The 15,470-nt window shown below is 44.1% G+C and overlaps 3 protein-coding genes across 3 annotated transcripts in view; 1 reads left to right on the forward strand and 2 right to left on the reverse strand.

The window, feature by feature from the left end:
• LOC113586193 (phytanoyl-CoA hydroxylase-interacting protein) overlaps positions 1-6,738 on the forward strand; it is a 9,705-nt gene extending 2,967 nt beyond the window's left edge. The window contains exons 2-5 of the mRNA XM_027024165.2: positions 1,250-1,426; positions 4,219-4,393; positions 4,606-4,723; positions 5,555-6,738. Of these exons, the coding sequence (XP_026879966.2) occupies positions 1,253-1,426; positions 4,219-4,393; positions 4,606-4,723; positions 5,555-6,089 (1,002 nt within the window). The 5' untranslated portion in view covers positions 1,250-1,252 and the 3' untranslated portion in view covers positions 6,090-6,738. The remainder of the gene's footprint in view (positions 1-1,249; positions 1,427-4,218; positions 4,394-4,605; positions 4,724-5,554) is intronic.
• A 102-nt stretch (positions 6,739-6,840) lies between these two features.
• On the reverse strand, positions 6,841-8,873 carry zgc:77112 (uncharacterized protein LOC406459 homolog). The gene is made up of 3 exons (XM_027024166.2): positions 8,746-8,873; positions 8,368-8,424; positions 6,841-8,274 (listed from the first exon to the last, which is right to left on the reverse strand). The coding sequence occupies exons 2-3, from the start codon at positions 8,379-8,381 to the stop codon at positions 7,539-7,541; spliced, it is 750 nt and encodes a 249-aa protein (XP_026879967.1). The 5' UTR covers positions 8,382-8,424; positions 8,746-8,873; the 3' UTR covers positions 6,841-7,538.
• Positions 8,874-10,510: 1,637 nt separating this feature from the next.
• On the reverse strand, positions 10,511-14,860 carry gins4 (GINS complex subunit 4 (Sld5 homolog)). Its single transcript, XM_027024185.2, has 7 exons — positions 14,410-14,860; positions 14,159-14,245; positions 13,495-13,608; positions 13,194-13,291; positions 13,000-13,088; positions 12,689-12,779; positions 10,511-12,404 (listed from the first exon to the last, which is right to left on the reverse strand). Exons 1-7 carry the CDS (start codon positions 14,506-14,508, stop codon positions 12,308-12,310), a joined length of 675 nt encoding a protein of 224 aa, XP_026879986.1. The 5' UTR covers positions 14,509-14,860; the 3' UTR covers positions 10,511-12,307.
• Between the last annotated feature and the right edge of the window lie 610 nt (positions 14,861-15,470).

The raw sequence follows: 15,470 nt of genomic DNA on the forward strand, positions 1-15,470 counted from the left end.
ATAAAGAATGCTGAAGTCCGGCAGATTGGCAGCGTGGAAGACGTTCCTACACGAGGAGGCGTGCATGTACACAGGTACGCTGTATCCATGGAATTCTGGATTCCCAGAGCTAAATGCAGTGCGGAGAGAGAAGCACCTGTCAGAAAAAGAGAAACAGACAAGAGAGAGAGAGAGAGAGAGAGAGAGAGAGGGGATAAATGAAAGGTGCTCGCGTAAATCACAGTTGAGGCAGCGTGTCTCTGTCCAGTGGGTGCGATAATGGGTTTCTGTACGAGCACACTCCCGGGGTCAGTGATCACAGAGCCAGGAAGGATGACAGCTAATCAAACGCACCCTGCCAGGGCTCTTCCATATCGCTGCAACCACGCAGCCGTCACTAATCACCCCCTCAGGATGGGGGTGGCGGCCTGCAGCGGGATTCAGGGTTGACTGGTTCCCTCCTCTGAACGGAGGCACAGTCAGAAACATCCCGTGTGCTGGTGCTGGACTGTCTGCTTCTCACCCCATGGCTCTGTCTGGAGTTGAGTAGAACTGCAGGCTGCATCGGTTGCTTTTGGGTGCGACTTTGTGTGTGTAATGTTGTGAATATTTTGAGTTTCTTCACACAGATGAAATAAAATGTTTGTTACACTGAAGAAATTAAATACAGAATATACATTTGGGGTTGTTTCTCCTTTCTCTGTAGATTTTCACAATTACAAAAAGAAGGAGAGAAAGGAGAGAGTCAGAGAGAGAGAGTCAGAGAGAGAAAGTCAGAGAGAGAGAGAAAGTCAGAGAGAGAGAGAGTCAGAGAGAGAGAGAGTCAGAGAGAGAGTCAGAGAGAGAGAGAGTCAGAGAGAGAGAGAAAGTCAGAGAGAGAGAGAGAGAGAGTCAGAGAGAGAGAGAGTCAGAGAGAGAGAGAGAGAGAGAGTCAGAGAGAGAGAGTCAGAGAGGAGGAGGGACTGAAAGTGTGAAAGCACAGACAGAGTGGGAGCGAGGGAGTCAGTGGGGGAGAGAGAGAGAGAGAGAGAGAGAGAGAGAGAGAGAGAGAGAAAGTGCAGTCTCTTGACAGGTCATTGGTCAACAGGTTAATTGAATTTTGTTCAAGGCTGGAAGATTGCTTTTTCATGAGCCATCTATAATTTTTAGCCTCTTCATCTCTCTCTCTCTCGCTCTCTCTCTCTCTCTGTCTCTCTGTCTCTCTCTCTCTCTCTGTCTCTCTGTCTCTCTCTCTCTCTCTCTCTCTCTCTCTCTCTCTCTCTCTCTCTAGGTAATGGCTGAGATGGAAGTCCTGTCTGCACCCCTTAACATCCAGATCATTGAGGTGACCTGTGACTCATTCCGGGTTACCTGGGAGATGACCCCGCAGGACAAAGCCCGTGTGACGCACTACTTCATTGACTTGAGCCGGAAAGAGGGAGGAGAGCAGAAGCACTTCAAGCACAGAGTGAGTGACATCAGGTGGCTCCGCCCCTAGCAACCATGCGTGACCTCGGGTGGCTCCGCCCCTACCAACCATGTGTGCCAACCATGAGTGACCTCGGGTGGCTCCTCCCCTACCAACCATGAGTGAAAGAAGAACCATGTGAAGTGGTAGTTTTTCACCCAAAAGAATTAATAAATAAAAAAAATTGCCTGTCAAAGGTTTTTTGGAAAATTGGGTATAATCACATTAGCAGAAGTGTAGGTGTGGGCTGCTACACTAAACTCTGTCCTTAAAATGGTGGCTGTGGGTTAAACTGAACCAGAGTCTTGGGGGAAAATCGAACCAACAGACCCCCTCAATTTTATATGAAGTCAAGTCAGATATTTGGTGCTTAAACTGGTGCTGCATCCTAACAAGGAATAACTGATGTTATATTTCATCATTTAGATGCAGCACCTGAACAGATAACATGAAGAGTAATTACAGAAGCTAAATAGGCAGGGACAGTTGTACCCGAGAAACAACATTTCACACTTCCCTGAAAACTACACACATGTAGTTTTGTGGAATAATTTCCAGAATTTTTTTATGACTGATTGTTGTCATAACCAAGTAGGCCTCATTTTTGTTAAAAGTGTTACATGCTATTATATCAATCATACAGTTGGGAGTCAACACTGAAAGTGAAAAACATTCCATGTCTTTCAGAACTGTAGTTTTCAGAAAATTAGTCATTATATTTATCTTCATGAACACCAATACTATCTGTACAATGGGGGATTCAATTATTAATAACAATATTTGGAATTATACTTTCAAATCTGGTTAATACATTAGTTAGTAACTGTTTTGTCTGATGTCTCAGCTCAGCTGTGTCATCTTACCCCTAACATGGGGCAAGTTGAGCCTCAAGACCTCTTTTTTGGAACCTCATATTTTGTTATTTATTTGAGTTTCAATCAATTTCACACATCCTGAAATTATCCCTGTCTCATATTTACATGGCTTAAGTAAAAAACACCTCATCTTACCCTCTCTCCTCTACTTTTAGTTTTATGTACTGTGAAGTTATTGTATTTATCTTTTGATTGTTAATTATAAACCAACGTAATAGATTTTTCGCTGTTATGCTAATAAAGCACAGTTGAATCTTAAATTCAACTGAGAGAGAGAGAAAGCGAGAGAGTGAGCAGCAGCTATGAGTTTCTATCAGTCACTTCCAGCAATCCAAAAGAGAGTTTTTTGAATACCTCAAAAACTGGTCCAAACGGAGCTACTCTGACTCGGAAGAACCGTGCAGCACAGACCAAATACCTGTGTGACATACTGAGTAGAGCAGACCAAATACCTGCGTGACCCAATGAGTTGAACGGACCAAATACTTGTGTGACCCAATGAATAGAATGGACCCGTTCAAATACCTGCATGACCTACTGAGTAGACCAGTTCAAATACCTGTATGACTGAATGAGTACAGCGGACCAAATACTTGCATGGCCTATTGAGTAGAGTGGACTTGACTTGTGCGACTCACTGATCAGCATGAAGTGGGTGCAGTTTAACCATGTTTCCATGGACCAGTTTGGACCTCCCAGCACAAGTCATGAGACCTGCATGACCCATCGTGCAGCACAGACCAAATGCATGTGAATTCTACCCATAATTCTACTCTAAAACACTTGGGCTACTGTTATCAACAGTTCCTATAACACATGGCAAGCATTGCCATGAGAATAGTTGAAACTGTTTTAAATAGTCCTGAAATTCTAAACAGAATTGATGAAGCCCTTGAAAGAAACAACAATAGACAGACTGCAGGAAAAAAAAACAGAAATTCTAAGGCTTTTTATCTGCCACGATGCATTTAAACTGTCAGACATATTTACCAGGAGTTTGAGGTGATCCTCCAGACAACTACAACTGTGTTCAAAGTCATTACAGTTCGTGCCTCGACAAACTCTTCCTGTAGCTAATAAACTTGTGCGGAAACTCATATACATTTTCAGATCCTGTTTGGTGTCGATGTCATCTCTACCGCCTGGCTCCAAGACCAGGCTGGTGGTAACACTGAGATTACGTGAGCAATATTTTTCTGCTACACAAGAGGACTCCTGATCCCCACTGAATCACGTGTAAACCACACAGCATATCTGAACATCACAGCAGACCAAGTCGCATTCCTTCATGGCTTGGATGGTCTGTATTTAGTGTGATAATGCACCATGCTTCAAGCCACATATTGCCACTGAATCGCCTCAGGAAGTTGATCTTTCATTGCTTCAGTGGTCTGCACAGTCCCCGGAGCTCGACCCTCCCGAGCACATTTGGGATGAAGCAGGCTGTTCGAAGCAACTGTGCCATCCTATAATTTCATCTTGGTACACCATGCCCGTAAAATGCATCCAGAATCTTGTAGAATCCATGCCCCAAGCAAACCCGCGTTGTTCTGAAGGCCAAAGCACAAGCAACACACCACTAGACAGGTGTACCTAATAAACCTGCAACACAGTTTGTTTTTTAACTCTTAACAGTGTATTCCATTACAATTACTATACAGTTTTTCATAAATGTTCTGGCTATAATGACAAACACCAACGGCTCAATACATGCCATAAAAGTTGAATCTCTCCTACTGCCTACGATATGCTTTGGCCTCGTCCTGCTCGGGTAACCTACGCATGGCGGTTCTGTTCATGTCTACCCCATCCTGCTCTTGTGTCGTTATGCCTTCCACTTTAGGGCTAAGTAAAAAGGGAAGGAATTATCAGGTTACATTTACTAGGCTCTTGCCCTGTCTCATCTCACCTCAATAGGATGTACCCACCAAGCTGGTAGCCAAGGCAGTGCCTCTACCCATGACAGTGAGAGGCCACTGGTTCCTGAGCCCTCGCACCGAGTACTGCGTATCCGTGCAGACGGCCATCCGGCAGCCGGACGGAGACTATCAGGTTTCGGACTGGAGCCAAGTGGTGGAGTTCTGCACTGGGGGTAAGTGGAGATGCCATCCAATCGCCAATCCCAACACCGGTCCGATGCAATCTCCGATCGTTCAGGGAAGTGGAATCACGCGGAAAATTATACTCTAGCTATTTCTGCCTGCTCTGGCTGGGTCTTAGGTATCAGTTGCAGTCCGTAAGAGCTGGTAATTGTTGTCCTGCGTGGATAAGCTCTGAGCTGGACCATACGGTTCTTTCCTGTAGATTACTCCATGGACCTCCTGCAGCAACTGCTGGACAAAGCTCAGGGTGCCGCTGGCAGGATGCTCCCGTTCTTCGTTTTCTACCGCGACCAGCACCATGAGTACTTCCATTACGCGAGGTCTGCGACTGCTCACCATCGCGCACCACAACTCACGAACGCTCCCGTCTCTCTCCCTCACGTCTACGTGAGGTTGACCTGAGGTGTTTGTAGAAGGTTATTTATCATTTTAGAGCTGCTGTAAGACGTTTTAAAGGACACTTAAACCATCTTTACACCGTGAGAGCAATCAATATACATATTTTGAGAAAAGTAAAGCTAAAACACTGAAACATGGACAAATTGAAATATCCAATAAGAAAACTTTATATATGTATATGAGACCTCTCCATTAATGTCCTCTCACACACACACACACACACACACACACACACACTCACACACACACACACTCCCACACTCACACACATACATACACACACACACTCACACACACACAAAACAGTAGTGGTGTAAAGTAGATTTATTACTGCACTGTATGCTTAAGTGTAAATCTTTTATGTTGCTGCTATTTTTTGTTGTTTTTTGGCATGTTTTTCCTCTTGAGGGGAAATTTATTTACAACATGTACTATCACTAACAAAGCATTATAGTGTTCCTAAGAGGGGTTGGCGGGGAAAAGCCTCAGGTAGGAAGTCGGTCCCCCCTACCCTTCCTTGCCTGTCAATTATTTTGTGCATGCACAGGCAGGAGAGGAGGAGTAGGCAGAGGGAGGGGCTTTGGAGAGGCTTCTGGGTGAAGGGCTTGGGAACGAGCAAACGCGGTGGGCATCTTTGGCTTTGGGAGGCACTGGAAAGTTAGCAAGATCTGGTAACATGGCATCCAGCACTTAAAGTTCAACTTCTCGATCTGTTTCTTGCCTTCTGTCTCCTTTTTCCTGCCTGTATACAGAACAGAATGGAAAGGTGCAATGCTGCCCTCTCTGAAAGACAACAGCGGCAGCCACGGGTCCCCCATTAACGGCAAGCTGTGTGGTGTTTTCCTCAGCTGCAACACCGAGTTCGACACGGGCCTCCCTCCCAACGACTCCCCCTACGGCCCTCTGCGCTTCCAGCTTTCCGCTGGCCACCTTCTCAACCCCGACACCCGTCTTTATTTTGCCGACTTCTACTGCATGTACACCGCCTATCATTACGTGGTGCTGGTGCTGGCCCCTGCTGGCTCGGAGGGGGATCGCTTCTGCAGCGGCCGACTCCCACTGCTGGACCTCGCGGCCAATCATTTTCTGACTTACGTCCCGGGGGAGGAGCCAAAGTTCTGTCACGCCAGCGATGTCATATTAGAGATTCTGTACACAGAGCCTCTGGCTCTGGACCTGGGCACGATGGCGCAGATCAGTGGGCATCACCAACTCACGAGCCTCTCTACTGCCAATGCCAAGAAAGACCCCAGCTGTAAAGTGTGTAACATCAGTGTTGGCCGCTGAGCAGAGGACGCTGGGAGAATGAATCTGGACTCCATCATCCAAATGCCTTGGGGAATAATTTGAGAGCACAAAGAAGATTTTCATCTGCAACCTCTATCACAATTCACATACATTATAGAAATGAATGGGGGTGAGGGAAGACAGATCAGTGAACACCCTTTAATTAAGTGACATCGAGTCTCGCAGGTGTCAAAAAATCAGTGATGCATTCTAACTAAAGCCTAAAGGTTCTGAAACATTAAGTCAAATGATGTAATATTGATACGGATATCATGCAGCAGTAATTTGGATCTAAAAGTATAAGCCATAAAATGTACTCATTGCAAAATATATTTCTTTATTTTTTATTTTTTGATTTACAATAATCTATATCTTCATTGTTCCTCTGTCTGGCATGTGTCCTGGAGAGTGTTATATACAAATCAATCATCAGTAAACATGAAAATAAAAAGGTAAATAACGAGGCCCATGGTGGTGTTGGCAAAAACACCTACAGGAAGTGATGAGAAGCTGTGACCTGGCAATTCCTGTCTCTTTCTTCAATGACTCACACATTCTCGACACTGACATTTAAGGATGTTACGATGTCTCATGAGTGTTTCATCATATCCTGTGATGTGAGAACCATTAAAAAGAATGTCAATCAGCACTACAGTAATAATTTTCATTCCAAGTTCAGTATGTAAATAAAGCTTTATAGGTGTGACAGAGGTTATTAAAATGCAGGTTAGTTTTCTGTACTGAGTTCCACATTGCAACACATTACTAAATCACTTCAGATTTTTGTGTAACACCGGCCCCAGTCCACATTCTTTAATCAAGATACACTTATTCCAAGTCTCATTTTTGCTTGAATCAAGTGTAAACAATTTGTGAATCTCTCTCTCAGTCTCTTCTTCTCCCTCTCTTTCAACTTTCTTTCTCTCTCTGTCTCTCCTTCTCTCTCTTTCTGTTGGCACTGACAGTAGCTTTTCCTCAGCCTGACGCACAACATCTACAACCTCTTTTCTATATCAGGATGCAGAGTGACGCTGATTTCCTTTGAATTCTTGCAGTGGAAAGTAACCAGAACTCTTGAACAATTTCCTCTCAAACGTCTCATTGGGTAAGAAAGGACCTTAACACAGATAAGAAGCCCCAGGTCAAGTGACCTGTATCCAAACCCCACAGTGCGGGGCCAGTCAGAAAAAGATTTGTATACCAGCTTGAATGCAGGGATAAAATCCACTAAACTGAGACCAGCACAAAACACATAACCACATATATTTAAAAAAAACAAACAAAACATTTACTTTACTGTGTCTTTTGACATTCATGCCTTTCAGTACAGAGAAAATGTAATATACAAGCAATAGTGCAAAACAACCCATTTGTGCTACATACAAGCAAAGCATTATAGCCTGTGGTTTGGTCACGATGGCTAGAATGACATTTTAATGGGCTGGACTGTCAGACGCACATATGAATGCTATAATTTTTGCCGTAGTTATTATCCCAAACCGCACTGCTGAATCCCCCGGGTAAGTATGACACGCAAAATTCGATCTGTTCCCGTGGATCCACGGATCCTGGTACTACGATGTTAAACGCAAAGACGTCAGTGTCCGGGTCCCCGTAGCGCTGATCCAAGTAAGCGCATGGCACATCTCGGTAAGTGCGCCACGAATCGAAGGTAACGCGAACATGCACCGTTTTCTCGTAGCTAATGTTCCTGACGCGCACCGTGCCGAGGATGGACCGCTCCGTGGCGCAGCAGCTCTCTAAAAGCACCGCGCTTTCTCGCAGACGACCGCAGAAAGCCTGGAAGTCTTCGCACGGCTGCGTAAATCCCAGGCGCATTTTCGTGCCCTGAACCGTATCCGCGTTCACCAAATGCAGTGTTTGTGGCTTTGGTACCTCCAGCGGCTCCAGATGGGCCTTCTCCTCCCTCTTACAGAACACGCGCACGGAGGTAAGCGAGAGCCCTTTCGAGTCGGCAAATATGACTCGTTTCTCGACGCTAGTGCCTCTGGTAACGGTCTTCGCCGGAGCGTGGTTAGTGGACGGAGGGAGTTTGTTCAAGAACGCACGGTGATGGATGCATGGGCGCAGGGGTTTTGGAGAGGCCAGGGCGAGCCGGCGGTTGCGCGGCGGGGAACTCCTGTGAAGTACAAAGGCCATGTCCACTGGCATGGACTGTAGGATACTGCAGGATAAAAAGCAAGTGAAGTCACGTTTAGGTCCATTCGGCTATTCATTCGTAGGGTGTAAAATTAATGTGAGAATATTTTTCACTTACCTTGCACAGGACATATGTTTCGTTGTGAAGGTACTACAACTGGCTTAAACTGAAGTGCTGAAATTTAAAAGGTGGGGAATTCATTAAATAAAATGATTTTTAAAAATAACAATCTTAGATATCACTGCGGCTGTTCAAGGTGTGTTATAGTTCATTCGAACAGTTACAATCGAGTGTAATTAATCGTTTCGCTTTTCAGCACCTGTCCTGTTGTCATTTCCAAATCATCGACGAAAGTAAAAGTAGTATTTTTATAATAATAATAATAATAATAATAATAAGAAGAAGAAGAAGAAGAAGAAGAAGAAGAAGAAGAAGAAGAAGAAGAAGACTTTAACCTACAACTTAGTTGTTCCAAAAATGTAATCAGGAACTTACTTTAACTTCACTTTGAACTGGTTAGCAGTCTTCAGTAAAATTAAAGGCACATTTAGTGTGATGCAGGTGTGAGAGTCTAGACACCGACTGTACATTTGGCCGACCACCAGCAGACTAACTCAAACACTCATCAGCACGTCATACAGAGGGCAACACCCGGTTTTAGCAGGAAGGAGTAGGTTTTACTCTTGACTTACTCTCATCTTTTGTTTTTTAAAATGAACTTCTTTTTTTTCTTGTCGTGTCGTAAAATCTACATGATGCAACATTCAAAAAGTTTTGCTCACAACAGCAACTTCAACACCTCTTCACTTAAACAAGAAATCCATATTTTAATAACATTTTGCATATAGTTAGTAATGACATTTCCAAACGTTGATCAAAAATGTGCAGCACGGTTTATGCATTTCCATTATAACAAATGATCATTTTATCAGATGTCAAATGTAATTCATATATTGTATAATGTATGTTACGGCCATGGACATAGTTGATCTCTCAATAACACCTTGAGCCCTCCCTTTTGAGAAAGGACAGAGTGAAATTCTCTCTTTGCAACTGTAATGGAGTAATTAGCTTACATTATTATTATAGAGAACGTTTAACTCCCAGGACCATTGAAAAGAAGCGTTGATTTGTGTGTGCGTGTGCGTTTGTCTGCGGTGCTTATAACCACCATCATTCTTAATGGATGTGTCTTGTAAGGTATTTTATTTTTCCCCTATATAGTAACATTCGGGTAGTGTTGTCAGATCAGACACAGTGCTATGTGTCACAGGGACATTCACCCTGCCGTTGTTAAGCAGTTTTATAATACAGGGCACTCCTGGATATATTTTCACTGATTTGTGGGGTGGTGTCAATAGACTGCAGTTGTTAATAATGCAAAACCTAAACGATGCATTGCTCCTCTTCAAGCTCCAGGTGTTTCTTTTCCCATTGGACCATAGATATGTAATCAGTTTTTAAAAAAGCCTTGTAAAGACCTGGGTGTGTTTTATGGCCTGCTTCAGTCATTCCTTACATATGACTGTTGCTAGAGGCAGACAGCACAATGGTAGGTTAGACACTAGTGCGTGTAGTTGTGCACGTAGGATATATAACAGTGCAAGGGGAGATGGTTCAAATCAGGTCAGATGCCATCTGGCAAAACAGAGAAGTTATGTTGAAACAAAATTACTCTGGAATTTATATTAGCTCCAACACCGATTGCAACAAGATTACATTTATGGAATTCTAAAAGAGGTAACTGTGAGGTTTGCTTTTTTTTTTTAATCGTGAAAAACCTAAGAATCTACTTCCTAGATTAGATTGCTGACGGCATAATCTACTTCCCCGTTTTGCCAAATACACAGATGAACTCCGATGTGCATACGCACCTACTAGCACCTCAGGACCAGAAGTTAAACTTTCCGTGTTAGTTGTTGCTGGTTCACACCCACTGAATGCTGAATGTTGTCAGTGTGTCGGCGTGCATTCTTCTTCCTTTACTAAGCTCAGACATAAAAAAAAAAAAAAAAAAGATGTGTAGACTGGGTGTTGGAGTGCTATAACAGAGGCGCTGGATGCGCGTTGAGTCAGTGCATACTTGTAGGTCGACATATCTTTGCTGATTGCTTACCGGGCTAATGAACAGGTACACAGTTGTAGTTTATGATTAGTCTACTATGCAATTTCCTGTGTTTTACTTGGCACAGGACTGAACATGTCAAGGCAGCCACAACAATTTGAAATTGAAGGTGTGACTGTGTCTCCAAGATGAAAATGTTGTTTATTGCCCTAAGAATCTTAATATTAAAATCTTTGTTTTAGAACTTTTAGATTGCTTTACCTCTAGGTTCATATGGTCTAGATTGGAAGGAAAACTAAAAAGAAATACAATTATAAAAGCGCAATACATGAAAGAGCATGAGTGACCATGAGTGCATGTGTGATTACAAAGCGGGGATGAAATCAGATAGGGAAAGTTGGTGACTTAAATGGCCCACGATCACTTAATAAATAATAAATGTTAGCTCATGAGTAACTACCTATACTCACTTCATCCATTAAAAAAACCCCCAACAAATTACTTAAGTTACATCCAAGAATAAAAAGGAAGGATGAATTTTATGATTTTACTACTCGCAAGGCATTGAAAGCAGTTGCCTAATAAATATGAATGTTTACATAAAACACTTGTTTATGGAGAAGCCTCATTTTGCAAGTTCAGTAGACAGGACCATCAGAAATTAGCAGATTTCAGACACTTGCATCTACCGCCATCTAAGCAGGTCAGTAAAGAAGTTGGCTTGGCCAGGCAATGACCTTAACAAAAACCCAGTAACTGTACTCACATCAGAAAGCCAGGATTGGGCAATGCACACTTAATCCAGGCATGCTTTGCATGCAGCAACATGTTGAAACCATATTACCAAAGCCTGGTAATATCCTAAATTCCTACATATAAGGAACAGACCATTTAATGAGCAGTTGTAAATAAGGAGCAGTTTAAAATTGATCACTTTTTTGCAGAAAGGTTCCAATAACAGAAATATGCAACTTTTCTTTTTGGTTGTTTTTGCCAGTCAAATTTCAGGAGTTTCCTGAAACTGTACAGGCCTAATGGAGATACTGAATGCAAATGTCAATGCTCAAACACACAGCCAAAAGACAAACTACTGCATGTGTTTCATCATACAGTTTAGCAGTGTCCGTTGATTTGTGTCACTGAGAAAATCCTTTCCTTTTAACGAAAAAAAAAAAAAAAAAGTTTGGATTGGTCCAAGTAAAAGTGAACGCCACAGTTCAGTCATTACTCCGCATCCACGACATCAGCAGAGCGTTTTAACTTAGCACTGCCTGTTCAATCCTGGGCAATCCGAGGAGCGCACACACCGATGGATGTTCACCACTCACGAATCAGATCTCTAGGTCAGAGCAGGGGGAGATCCCTACCTGCCATGCATTTAGCACCTACAGTAAGAGGAACCAACTCTGGACTGCCAAAACCACCTTTACATTGTCCAAAATTAGACTGTAAAATGACTGCAAAACCAACAACATGAAACGACCGGTTCTGACCTTATACACTCACGTCAGTTACTCATAAAGCCAGTTGTGAGCTCGACTTCTCATTCAGAGAACTATTTTTAATAAGGGCAGTTTCAAAAATAAATTCATAAGATAAAATCCTTCACAATGTAAGAAAAAACAAAAAAAACAAAACCCTCACACAGACCTTGCAGTCAGGCTTTAGAGATTGCACGCGAGCTATTCCTAATGTTTTATATTTCAGGGTGCAGCCTTGTCCACAAAACATCCAGTTATGGGCTAGTTATGAGCTAGTCCGTTTCCACAACAACTGTATTAGTGAACATTAAACTGGCATTAAGAGTAGCTGTTGAAGCAAGGCCTGTTCTGGTCCAGGGTAGCACTGGTAGGGTAACCACCAGTGTAGTGGTCTGCAGAATCCAACAAGTCACAAGGAAAGCAAGGATGGTAGACATCATCGTCGTCGTCAGCAGTGACTGTAGCAGCACCTTGGCAGGCTGTCCATTTGACTCCAATTAGTTGTGCCCAACTAGATAAGCTGCACTGCACCATTGGCCACTAAAGGTGCTATAGTGCGGTATCGCATCAAGTGCTGGGAGCCCTCTTCCAGGTCGACTACATACTCCCTGGAAAAAAGCAAGCGACAGCGAGCGTCTTACAGTGACTGTTTAAATTAAACAAAACATAAGCAGAAATAACACCTGCAGACAATAAAAATAAGCCAAGTTCATCCGGCCTCAGTCCTGCGAGGCGTCATCATGAAATGCACAGCGAGACAACCAGCAATCATGAAGAGACCACATGTGGACAGAAAAGGCCCATCAGAACGCCCATGCGGCTTGACGGACGGCACGGGTAGCAGGAACGAAGGTGCAGGTGAGGCGGGATGCACAGCCCTTTTGAACTCTACCTCTGTTCATCAGTCTCTGGCTCCACCAGTATTTTCTCCTGCCTCTCCTTCACTCGCAGAAAAACAAACGAGTCCAGACAGGGCTCTGGAACTACACACACACACACACACACACACACACACACACACACACACACACAAAAAAAAGAGTTCACAATCAAAGCTATTTCTGTCAGCTCAGTGTGAGGTAGAGAACAGAGGTGACTAAAAACAATCCTTATACATCAGTGGCTTTTTATGAGGAACCAAAGTAGGCCCGAGCAGCGTCACTGGTCCACCAGGCTAACGCTGATCTCATCTGGTGAACTCACTAGCTTTCAGCATGTCAATACTCTGCAGATTGGGAGGCATGTGTCTCAGTGCCACAGCTTTCAGGTAGACTTCTGTATTGGCCAGATACCTGTGAACAGAGCGAACGCATCCTCACTGACGGTAAGGGTCTGCTTTCTAAGGCTCTGTAGGCTAGGTGGACGTTCCGGTTACTGCGTACAGACGGGGCACTCACTCTTTAGCAAACGCAAACTCCTCGGGGGAGAGAAACGAGGGGTCGCCGTCGGCCCGAGACTTCTCCTTCTCCAAGACGTGAGGGAAAAACTTCTCGATCTGTAGGAAGGAAACAGTACTAGCTTACATGCGTAAACACAGGAGGCAGACACTCTGGATGTCATATGACCACCGCACAGTGTAAATGTTCTATGGTGCTGTACGTCACAGAGCCCAGTATGAACTGACTGGCTTCCTCAATCAGATGAATTCACGTCCATCGGTCAGGACCAGCGGACAACTACGACTCCACCCACTCCTACCTTCTGCAGCCGAGAGCGGAGGTAGCTGCTCAGGACATAGCGGATGCGGCCGATCTCCATGTGGTGGACGCTGGCCTTCAGGTCTCCTTTCCTGACCCGCTGCAGGTTCTCCTCCTGAAGCCACAGCACCCCCCACTCAGTATTGACGTGTGTTCAAACCCACCACAACCTCATCTCTCCAGCAAGAAAAGGATCCCTTCACCCAACTGCAACCCTAACACATTTGTCTGGCTGTAATATTACCTTTACACATCACGACCAAATTGTTTTTATATTTTTGAGGGTTAACTGGTGTCAATCACTAGCACATCACAGCCACTAGTTAATTAACTAATAATTACCACAACCGTCACGTTCTGCAGAAGGGAAATATATATTTTTAAAGGGTTTATGAGCAAGCTCGAGAGCTAGATACTCTAATGTGGACTGGACCAATGGACAGCATGGACCAACATGCTTGACTGTGCAAAAAAAAAAAAAAATCAACTTTAGACACTCTGCAAGATTACTCTGAGGCACGTGTTCAATTAAGAACGGTTGCTCTCAAGTGCATATAAAAGAAGACGTTTCTCCAGTTATAGAACAACACAGCTCCACACAGCAGAGGCTACAAACGCGGAAAACCCAAGTTCCACCGTCAGAACCATCATCCAGTTCTCCCTACCATGTGTGTGAGTTGCTCCATCACACACTCCACCAACTCGGACTTGCTCTCCAGAAGCTCCGGTGAGAATTTCTCGTTAAGCCATGCCTGAAACATGAAAACGACGACCTCTCAACACAATGACAAACATCACCACGTGTTTTTAAAAGTTAGCTAAAGATTTAAATTCGTGTGAACAAGCAAATTCCGCAAAAAGAAACCAATAGAGACAGATATACAAGAGTGACAGCGCAGCTTGCGTAGCTCCACACCTCCTCCAGCCTGGCGATGAGCTCAGCCGGGGTCATAACATCATCTTGGCTGCCTTCTCCTCCGCTAAGATCACCGGCGTCCGACAACGCATCTGCCATTGTGCGAACCGTTCACGGTAAGCGATCCGTCCGGAGAAGCGTGGCTGAAGCCTCGGTGGACGTCTCTGCGGAGAGCCCGTAGCTAACGCTAGCGGCTAAGTTAGATATTTACCGTCTGTGCTCACTAGCTAACGCTAACTAACCCTCCAATGACTCGCTTAGCTAAAGCCTCTCAAAGACCGAGTCAACAAACAACGGCATTCCCGAAATGCTAGATGCTCTGTATACACGTAAAACCAGTAAAAGAATTGTAAAAAATAATAATAATAATAAATTCGTAATGTTTCGTTAAACGTCACAAACGTAGCTAGCTAGTCAGCTATCTGCAACATTTACAATGGCGACTGATGGAACCGGTTTCCGGTACGAAATTTCGCGCCAAATAAGCGCGTGTTGTTTAGGTGGCGTCTTCAAGCAGGTTGTAATGCGGCGGGTCTGCGCAGTGCACACGCATTCCTATACAATCGCTGTACAAGCGTGAACGTCCTGGTTAATATACTATATTTAGTGAATGTTACTCGATGGTTGCATGATTTAACGTAGTTAAAATAACCCGCTTTGTTATCGCCACAAAAACCAACGTTTCTTGACCGGCGTAACCGGGCTTCGCCCTGTACAACCATAATTGGATAAAAAATACGTAACACGCCGCACACAGTGTGTGTGGCTGAACGCGTTGCTGGTTTCTGGCTGTGTCCTAATGCGCTTTGCGTGTGTAAACCGGGGGAAACACTACGGTGGTGTGTGTTTAAGGCTGCAGCAGGAGAGCCCCGGTCCTGCCCGACCGTCTGCAAGGTGGATAGTCGATCGTTGCACGACGTGCGGACTAACCTCGCGCATTGCTGTGCGTGGCTCGACCTTTTCCAATTAATGCAGTTTAGTATTTACTGTTACATATCACCTGCTTAACCTGTTTTACTCCTTTTAAAACTGCATTTAGCAAAGATCATACTGTTCAAGTA

This window comes from Electrophorus electricus, chromosome 18 (genome assembly GCF_013358815.1).
Source record: "Electrophorus electricus isolate fEleEle1 chromosome 18, fEleEle1.pri, whole genome shotgun sequence".
Classification (NCBI taxonomy): domain Eukaryota; kingdom Metazoa; phylum Chordata; class Actinopteri; order Gymnotiformes; family Gymnotidae; genus Electrophorus; species Electrophorus electricus.